Raw genomic sequence first — 10665 nt, 5'->3', positions numbered from 1 at the left:
TGAGGTCTCTCTTCTTTTGAGCCAATTTGATCAAATACAAACATGGTGTCAGAAGCCCAGCGGTCAAAACGGTCGCTGTGGGGAGCAGGAAACAGAATTAGAAGATTTTTTAATTTTTGTTCTGCACATTCTACTTGCCGTTTAACTAGTGAAATAATGGGAGATGTTCTCTAACCTATGACAATTTCACGCATTGGAAAGTTCTTGTGGCAGCCAATTCCGTATCTGAAACCATTGCCACGGGTCCCAGCTGGGCAGTGACACAAGTACCCTGGAACTCTGTTCTCGCAAATAGCTCCTGGCACACATGGATAGGATAAAAAGAGAAGAGGCTTGCACTCTTCCAAATCTGAGTATGGAAGCCAAATAAGAAAACAGCCATTTAGCGAAACATTTTCAATGAACAGACGATCAATATGTATATATGTATATCTATGTAGGCCAATCAGCTGTTTAGAGACTATGAGACAGGTGGGGGGGACCATCCCACTCCGACCTGCGGATCTTTGCAGACGCCACCATAGAGAAACCAAGCCTCAAGAACAGAACTTTCTTCATTCTGACCTCCTTCACCTCAAACCAGGCCTTGGTAACAATGGAGGCAGATTCATCAATGCAGGCCCCACTATATTGGACTGGGGCCGTGCACACATGGGAGAATAGACTCCACCTGAGAGGTTCGAAGTAGCCTCGTTCTTGTAGGAAGCTATCATCCTCAGGCTCACAGCTGGAGTCATCGGAAAGTTGGAGGATCCCCGGGAGTGTCGAAAGGTGCTGAAGATGGACTGACAGGTGATCGCTCTTCTTACCTTCCAAGTACAGACGGATTCCAGTCACAGGCCGATTCCCGGCATCAACCTGCAATTGGTGGATTAGAAGGGAACTGAAAAGGAACCAGGAATTGGATAAATGGAATCCATCTTTAAGAAAAGGAAAAGATTTACAGTGTTTGGATGCACCACCGAATTGAATTGCGATAATTAGTTTGATAGTGAAATGAACAAATTGCAGTGACCTTCGTGGAGATCCACACGGTATAACTTGGCACCAAATTGCATTTGCGTTACTTTCAAGTTGGACTTGAAACGAATGTAAACCGCAATTTGAGGGTAACTTCCTCATTGTGAATATTGCACAAGGTAACTGCAACTTGGTCATTTCCACAATCAAACTAGTTAACGCCATTCAATTCAATGTTGGTAATATGTGGGCTACAGATAGAATCTTAGTTGCCATTACCCTTCGAGTTGGCCAAGATATTGACTAATGTTCTACACTATGCCTCAAAAGATTAGAAATAGCAGAAGATTCTGCGGAAACAAAGTGGTTCTTTGGAGGATTAAAATCTATTAAGTTGTTACATGTTGGGTACCTTGAATTGAAAGAAAAACCATACATGTTTAAAATCATGCCAATGCATGTGGTAAAAAAGGTTAATAGGTAAATTCAGATAACTTTTGAGTTCAACATGTGAAGAGTTGTCTTTGCCAGTTCAAAATAATCAGCATGTTATCTGTCCCTAATGTTTTTTAACGGATCTGAATGTCTGTGTGATTCACATGTGTACGGCCATCATCCATTTTGTTGGTCTTAAACAATTTTGCTCAATTGATCAAGAGCAAGAAACTTACATGGGATGTGTTAACATAAAGCTTGGGACCCATGAGAGAGAACTGAAGTGAAGGCGAGTGGACATTCAATCATCAATCTAGACAATCCATTAGGTTCACCCCAAAAATTGGCCTCCTTTTATAACTGTCCGTTTTTCAAGGCCACTGATGGGGTATTTTATCATCTGACTTTAAAAAAAGGTTCCTTAAAGGGATATGCTACGTAAAATGGATTCTATTGAATGGACAATTCATATTGATTAGTGGACCTTCATTGATCCAAACCATCCATTTTTATATGGCACTAATTGGATGGGGAAAAAAAAAAAATCCTCTAATCAGTGTGAACCTTTTCAAGGATGGCCATGAAAAACGGGGCAAACCTAATGGAAGGTCCAAAATGATGATTTGATAGTCCACATGTCTAGAAGCACTGGCCGCACTACTAATGGTCTCTCAAAGTCGGGCCCATAAAAAATGGGAAAAATATTTATCAGAAGGATAATGATGAACAGTTGGGATTCACATGTGTACGGCCATCATCCATTTTGTTGGTCTTAAACAATTTTGCTCAATTGATCAAGAGCAAGAAACTTACATGGGATGTGTTAACATAAAGCTTGGGACCCATGAGAGAGAACTGAAGTGAAGGCGAGGCATTCTTCTTGCGTTGTGGCCCAAGAGGGAGCTCACCATAAACTGGAGCCCATTGCCTAGGTAGTTGGAACTCTAAAAATTGATGAAGCTCATCTATCGGTGGCTTGTCTGAATTAAGAACAAGAGCCAAACTATTAGGAATAAGGCGCCATACAATAAAAACAGAGATACTGTTTCCCCTGTTTTTACAGCCAACCAAATACACGCGGCAAAAATATACCTCTTGTAGCTAAAAGTAACAAATATAGGAAACATATCTAGAGAACAAAAATATGCTCATCCATGGTTGGTTTCACCATGTAAAAGATCTCAACTGCTGAAAGATGGGCCCCACATCAACATAATGCTCTGATTCTTCATAAACAAAAACAAGAAATTAAGCTGTTTAATTGAATTCCTTATCATTGTAAAGTTATATTTCTAATCTGTAAGATAATTATTTATCTATCTAGGAAAGAGTAGATAAAATGATAGACAGAAAAAAGAGCTCAAGTTTTTAGTTCATAACTTATGATTGATTTAACAAGGAATCAAGGCATGGTTTATCAGTCAAAATGCTCCTTATACAAAAGTGTTGCTTTTAACCAGAGATGCACCCAGATCATAATAAGTCTGATTCATTTTGATGGGATATTCTTTGAAATCATATATGGAAATGATTTATTTCCTTTGAAACCAAAAGAACATGTAAATAGGGCCCATGATCAGTCCCAGGAGGACTCTACAGCATATACCCTATCACCCCCGTCTCCTGGTAAAGCTAATTCAGCAACTGGTAGCCATCGTTGATGAACCCCATCAAATTCCCAAACCTGTAGAGCATTTACAATAAGACAAGGTGCAGCCACTATTATAAGGCTGCTTCATTCCCTACACACTATTACATGTGCAACCCATGCTTCCGTAACTACATCATTCATCGTATTAGCATCAATACTTCAATCCTAACCCTGAACATCCATTCTTCATTTTCCATTTTCGTATTGCATGCATATGCTACTTCATAGATCATATTCTGAGATAAAAGGTGTCAATTATATATAATAATAATAAAATTGTAGTTCAAAAGCAGACAATAGACCAACGGTCTGGATCTATGAAAGATGCGACACACTTCCACAAACTGAACAAAGACTTCCATAAATTCTTCATTTCCATACCAATATTTATATGATCCATCTCAAATTCCTGTACTTTCACATGAAAACTAATACCTTGTATTTAAGGTACCATGTTCTTTTATCATCCGCTGTCAAGTTGCTTTTGTGTAACATCATAGACATGCACAAGGAGTGCGACATTCATAAATATCACCTGGGATGAAAATGAGTATGGTCCATTCATATGGTGGCATGGTCTTACTCAAATTGTATGCAAATGGTTCTTCAAATCTTAGGATTTTTGGTGCACATGCCATTGATGGTGAGGCCTGTCAAATAATATTTCAATCATTGAATCACCAGGCCCACTTTACAAGCTGAAAATCTCTAATATTACTGTACAACCTCTCCAGAGTTGGGGCTGACAGTTACAGACTGTGGTCAATTGCACTCGGGTCCCAAGAACCCAACTCATGGACCACAGTAGCAGCAATTGAAAGTATGGCCCATAGGCCTACAACTCGCTTCCAAGAATAAAAAAAAAATAATAGTCCACAAAGCACTACATCAATACATTATTCTTGCCTATAAACTAAGAAAGCCTATATAGAGCATCTGCTGAGCAAGTGAGTTTGCCTTGCACTTTAAATTTTCACTAAAATCATAGAGTATCAACACATGTTATATGTAAGTGTTTATGAAATTGGATAACAGAAGAAGATATAAGAGGAAGCCCAATTTCTCTAACAGTAAGTGATCTCACCCCCTAAGTTCCCAATTATCCAAAGAAAAAGGGAAAAGAGGAGCGAAAAGAAAAAAGAAAAAAACAAAAAAAAACAAAAAAAAATTCTAATATAAAAGAAACTGAAACTGCATGTCTCCTCTTAGGCTGAAATTACGGTAATCAAAGTGGCCATGTTTCCGTATATCCTAGATCAAGAGGGAGCTGAGAAGTAGGGAACACAGTCTCAAGTACTTAAAGAGTTTCCACCACCAAAGAGATTCAATCAATGCCCAAGCTGGAATAGGGGTCAAAGGTACCCTGACAATCAGTAAAAAAATACAACATGAAGCTTACTCTCAGTGCCATGGATTTTATTAATTAATGTACAGAAAATCCCACACACCAATTAAAACAAACACATCCCACCCTCTGGCAAAAGGAACCAATCTAGTTGGTTGTGGAAGAAGCCAACATATACAAAAATTGGAAGGAGAGCAAGTGAAGAAACAGGACATCACTAGGCGGATTGAAACACTGCTATTTTTAGCGAGCCAGATTCCATAACAGGGGGAACAATCAAGGAGGAGTGGTTTCAGGTGTTAGGTAACTAAGACTGAGGAGGGATAAAATAAAAAATAGAAATTGCATGGAAGAAAGAATAGAAGTTTCCGAAAACAGAAAAGAAGGGAGCTACAAAAGATTACAACCCATGTGAATTGAGCAAATGACCTGATTGCATTAATAATCATATCACTTAAAAATGCTACTCACAGAGCAGTAATCATGAACACGCCAAATGGTCTCGCCCAATAGGTTTGCTACCGACAGAACCGTAAGCTGAGGGAAATAATTCTGCTCCAACACAGGGATGGTGTTTGTGATGATTTCTTGAAATGGGCCACTAGATAGTCTCTCGATTGCAGGAGGGCTGCAGTAAAAAGAACAGAAAAATAATCATAAACAAATAGATAGAAAGATGCCAGACAGATTTAAAATCAGTATCAATCAATGATCGTATCGCAACATATGATTTTCTATCCTACAAATAAAGTATGATTTTCTATCCTACACCCATCACTTTCCTTTTTGTTCTCCTCAAGTTTAGATGAGAGTTTGGATGAGATCTTGAACTTTTTCCAGTTAGATATCCCTCCTCATCCAAGTAGTCTGGTCTAGCCTATTGGATCTCTTTTGTATCACCTTTTCCTTAATAAATTTACTGTCGCCTTTCAAATAAAATTGTATGGTGTGTTAACCATCTTTTCAATCTTACATGTCATTTAGGATTTTTCATATGATTCCACCCAAAAAATGGGAACAATATCATAATTTTCATAGATTATCGAACTGTTTTCAAGAAGCTGAAGACAGGATATATACTAGAAAGGATACAAATACCTAAAGACAGCATGTGTGCTGCAAGCATAGACTTCCCTGGCTCCCTCCTGATGTAATAAAGCAGCACCTTTTGCAATAGTACCTGCATTCACAAGCAACTAGCAATTAGAACCACTTTCAGAGGAACAAAACAACATTGACCAAGGAGTAAATAGCTAAACTACACTCACTAAATCCTAAGGGTATGATCTCCAATGGACACAAGGAAACGCACAGGATAGCAGTGACGCACACGTTTAGCCATGCCGACAACTCCACATCAGAAAATCACCCTTAATTGGTAGATTACAAAAGAGAAAAGGATAATCATCACATGAGGAGCTTGACAGGTGAATTTTAAAAGTCAGATTTCACACCACGTCTATACAGATATATATATATACACACACACACACATAATGGTACATTATGACTATATTGTGATTATTTATTTGTGAAAAATACATAAAAATAACAACAAATAAATATTCGAGGTATTATGCATTTCTCGGGCTGAGGGATTGTACCGCATGTTCAGGTTTTCAGTTTGTACAACTAGGCACCATGGTTAAGTGATCCAAAACATTGATACATTGGGGGGTGGGAGCTCAATGTGATGGTTCATGCACCAGAAATCCCATAGACGGAAGATCCAAGCTACACATTATTAGGGCCTTTTTTATGACTGAAAAAATCCAGAATTTCAAGGATATGTAGAACTTATTTATGCAGAAAGCTCCAGCACCAATGCCCCATTAACCTGACTGTTGAGACACAGGGGGTTCTGATTTAATGTTCAAATTTCAGGATGTCCGAAACTAAAATTATAAATTACAAAATTGTCTTAGACATGTCCCACACAATTCATTTGTAAAGTTAGCAAGTTTGCACAAGATACTATCATATTATTTTATAGGAGCAGTGATGAGAAAAGAGAGAGAGAGAGAGAGAGAGAGAGAGAGAGAGAGAGAGAGAGAGAGAGAGAGAGAGAGAGAGAGAGAGAAGGTGAAATCTCCAATTCCAAAAATCCTCAAGATCCCCAAAATTCTAAAATCCCTAATTTGTAATATATCAGAAAATCTCCAATTCGGGGTCCACATTCAAATCTGTAATCCCTAAATGGGGTCCACATTGAATCAGGAATCCACGAATTACAAAATCCCCAAATTCCTAAATCAGAATTGAGATTGAGAGAGATACCTCGCGTTCGTGAACGAGTCTTCAACCGAGCTTCAGAGAGAGAGAGAGGTTAAGGGGCGGAGAGGGGGGAATCGTGGTCCCATCGACGAGAGCGAGAGAGAGAGAGGAGGGTCGAGAGAGCGCTGACGCTGCTCGTGCTCCGAGTTGTACGAATGGTTCGAAGGAGATCAAAGTTAAATGGGCCTTACAATAAGTACTTATCATATCTACACCGTTCATTAATTTGGAGAGATCATTTTTGAGCATGAGCCCAAAATGAGGAAGATAAAATTCTCAAGTAGACCACACCACAAATAGAAGTGGGACAATGATTCTTACCGTTAAAACAAAGCGGATTGGCTGTTGTAACACACACCACCGACCGACTCGGAGTGTTGACGTCACCAAGTTTTGTGGGTCCCATCATGAGGTATGAGTTATATCCAAATCGTCCATCCACTATGTGAGCTCATCATAAGGCTTGAGCCAAAAAATAAAACAGATCCAAAAATCAAGTGGACCACACTGTAAAAAGTTGTGGGGGATTGAACGTCTATTATTGAAACCCTTTTGGGGGTCATAGAAATTTTTAGATCAATAAGATATTTTTTTTTCTTTTATCCAGGTCTGTGTGACATTATGAACAAATTGGATGGAAAGTAAACGTTACATTGGGCCTTACGAATGAATGTTTTAACGGTGAGAATCACTCTCCCACCGCTATTTGTGGTGTGGTCCATTTGAGCCTTGTGAATTACTCATTTTTTAGGCTATACCCTAAAATGATCTCCCCAGATGGATGAACGGTGTAGATACGATACATACATCATGTGGGGCCATGTAACATTGATCTCCTTTCAACAGTTTGTACAACTCGGAGCCGGAGGAGCTGTCCATGCTCGTCCTCGCATGACACGTACCCACAACAGGCAATCCACTTCTTGTGTAGCCGCCACTAGATGGGTGGCTAGTGGTCAGTGCTCCGTGAGCCTCACCATATGATGTATGTGCTTCATCCACGCCATCCATCCATTTTTCGAGATCATTTTAGGACTTGATTCCTGAATTAGAAGTATCAATGGGACCACACCACAGGAAAACAACAACAATTGAATGTTTGCCGATAAGAACCCTATAGTATGGGTAAAGGACTATTGAGATCCATCAACCGGAAACCACTAAGCGGCTCATTTATTTGGTAGTGCATGGTTCATCCTCTAAAGATGGGTTGCACCTTTGCCTTTCGTATAAAAGGATTTTTCAATGCAGATAAAATATAACATAAATTTTTACAATTGGTCACGAGAATTGCAAAACGCCTTTCTGAGTAGAGAGCTTGCTTGATACTTAAATTGAATCCAACATATAAGCGTAGACCCAAATTACAACTAAAGTTAACAACTACTTGATTATTGATACTTGTTATTACGACCGATTATACTAAGGAATGTAAACAACTGATAATGATAATGATAATGTTAATTAAGGAGCACAAAATAATTGAAAAATAAATTTGATTTGGTTTGATTGGTATGAGACAACTTCTTCTACTAACTTCTTTCATTATTTATAGCATTAAATCGATCAACACTATAAGAAAGTAGGCCTTGAGCCTCAAGTTTTTAGTCTCAGTTGAAAAAATGGAGACTAAATGTGTTTTTTAACCTCGGTTGCTAAGGAATTGAGGTTAAAAGTTCATTTTTTTAAAGTCTACTTTTTAGCCTTAGTTGCATAACCGGGGTGAAAAGTCTACCTTTTAGCCTCGATTGTATAGGAACCAAAGTTAAAAGTCTAAATTTTAAAATCAATTGCAGAATCGAGGCAAAAAGTCTACTTTTTAGCCTCAATTGTATATGAACCGAGGCCAAAAGTCTACTTTTTAGCCTAAGTTGCATAGGAACTGAGGCCAAAAGTCTACTTTTTAGCATCAGTTGTATAAGAACCGAGGCCAAAAATCTACTTTTTAGCCTCAATTGCGTAGGAACTGAAGCGAAAAGTCTACTTTTTAGCCTCAGTTACATAGGAACCAAGGCCAAAGTCTACTTTTTAGCCTTAGTTGCATAAGAACCGAGGCCAAAAGTCTACTTTTTAACCTCAGTTGCATAGGAACCGAGGCGAACAATTTATCTTTTAGCCTCAGTTGCATATGAACCGAATTTTCATGAATGATCTTGACTGTCCATTTTATAGGCCATTGATCCACGGTTAGGATAGTCGTATCAATGTGATGTTGGGTGGTAGCTGTAAAATATGTTTTACAGTGTACCCAGATCCTTCAATTGAACTTTTCAAGTGCCCCCCATGTGATTTTTACGTCCGGGACACTTACATATGATCTTGACCGTCCAATTTATATGCTATAAATATGATCTTGACTGTCCAATTTATATGTCATCGATCAGATGGTTAGAATCATCTGTTTTAAATCAAGCAAATCTAAGCCTTTACTGGACCGCACCACAGGAAACCGTGGGGTGGAACTCCTATATCATTGTAAACCTTTTAGGGGCCATGGAATTGTTGGGCCACAAAGCCTATAACCTGGATGGTTTGGATCATGTGATCATTGAGGGTGTGGCCCCAGTTGCAATGACACGTTGTTTGTGCAAAGTAAGCACTTGGCGCACATTAGAAGCTCGTAACATCTATCTCTTACAAACGGGGAAGAATCTCAAATCGTCTCTCCATTTCACTTCTCCTCTTTCCTAACCCTTAAAAAATACCCAGCCGTAGCTCTCTCTCCCTCCCTCCCTCCCTATCTCTCTCTCTTTCTCTCTCTCTCTCTGTGTTGCAAACACTTTTCATCTTCCTCTCGAAACCCTAACCCTAGTTTCAGCATTTCAAAGCATTTCAACTCTCAAAAATCACCACAGTTTCAAATTCTTGCTTCTGATTTCCATCAAATGCTAGGAATTCCAAACTTCTGAATATCTGGGAAGAGGAGTCGCTGAATCTGTTGTTGTTTCTCTGGATTGAGACCCTAGGATTTTGGCATTCTGAGGTATGGCAGTTTTTCCTAATCCTAGAAATTTACAGTTCTCAATGCTTGCATTTTAGTCGATTGCTCCAACATATGGGATTCGATCCCAATAAAAACCCTAGCTTTTGGCGTTTTCAGGAGAAATCAAGAAATTTCAGGTTTCTATAGCTTCGAGTCTTTATAAAATTGGTGTTGATTCAGTTTGTGTTTAGCTAACTAGAAAAACTAAAACTCATGTATTAAATGAATTCAATTTTCAAGTCTCAAATCTCTATCATATCACAATAGACTTTCATAGTAACTAGAAAAACTAAGGTGAAATGGTTCTCTCATTTGGGAAATGATCCTAACTATTTTACAAAATTACTAACATTAATAATAATAATAATAATAATAAATCAAACTGATTTTAGAAGCTTGATTAACAAGCCAATGTGGGGATTAATGCCATAAAAAGCTAGGTTCAATCGGGTCTCATGGCCATTGATACAACACCCACAGGAGAAATTTCCTCAGTTCACAAGCTAAGTTGAGAATGCTTGAGTTCCACTCTCCACCTTGAAAGAGTATTGCTTTACTTGGTAGAATTTGTTAATGGATCGCTAATGGTTACTTCTATTTTTTAAGATTTTGGTATTTTAAATCATATATGCAGTTAAAGATGCACCGAAAATATCCACAGTGTTTGTGGGACAGATATTTCAAGAGCCCTATATCAGTAGCTGAGAATGCATGTGTGCCCCATGTAGGTAGTTAAGGTCATGTTTAGATGCGCCCCAAATCAACATCCTAGAAGATACTTAAATATTAGAAAGGATACTTAAATAAAGATAGCAGTTTGAGGTACTTCAAGGAACCACAATGCCTAGGATGCCCATTTGCCCACAACACAATATCCATGACATTTAAGGTTTGACTTGAAACGTCTTGGATATTTAAGGTTGGGTTTGGATGTACTCCAAATCAGCATCCTGGAAAATAATTCATTAGGAAGGATTTCTTTTTTATTTATTTATTTTTTTTTTATGTCAGTTGCGC

At 38.5% G+C, this 10665-nt stretch overlaps 1 protein-coding gene and 1 long non-coding RNA gene across 2 annotated transcripts; both read right to left on the bottom strand.

Annotated features, from left to right (window-relative positions):
• Positions 1-453: 453 nt before the first annotated feature.
• On the bottom strand, positions 454-1684 carry LOC131219936 (MACPF domain-containing protein NSL1-like). Its single transcript, XM_058214922.1, has 2 exons — positions 1632-1684; positions 454-858 (listed from the first exon to the last, which is right to left on the bottom strand). The coding sequence occupies exons 1-2, from the start codon at positions 1662-1664 to the stop codon at positions 454-456; spliced, it is 438 nt and encodes a 145-aa protein (XP_058070905.1). The 5' UTR covers positions 1665-1684.
• A 2751-nt stretch (positions 1685-4435) lies between these two features.
• Positions 4436-5653, bottom strand: LOC131220374 (uncharacterized). The gene is made up of 2 exons (XR_009158539.1): positions 5490-5653; positions 4436-5019 (listed from the first exon to the last, which is right to left on the bottom strand). It is a non-coding gene; the product is annotated as an uncharacterized LOC131220374 (long non-coding RNA).
• Between the last annotated feature and the right edge of the window lie 5012 nt (positions 5654-10665).

Source organism: Magnolia sinica, chromosome 12 (genome assembly GCF_029962835.1).
Source record: "Magnolia sinica isolate HGM2019 chromosome 12, MsV1, whole genome shotgun sequence".
NCBI lineage: Eukaryota > Viridiplantae > Streptophyta > Magnoliopsida > Magnoliales > Magnoliaceae > Magnolia > Magnolia sinica.
Note: the sequence above shows the minus strand (reverse complement) of the source record. Positions and strands in the feature narration are given on the sequence as shown.

Excerpts from the sequence above, each read along its gene's own strand:
- LOC131219936 (XM_058214922.1), bottom strand. The coding sequence starts at position 1,664 with ATGGGTCCCAAGCTTTATGTTAACACATCCCAT. Across the intron at positions 859-1,631 it reads TTTATGTTAACACATCCCAT|GTTGATGCCGGGAATCGGCC; the intron begins GTAAGTTTCTTG and ends CACCAATTGCAG.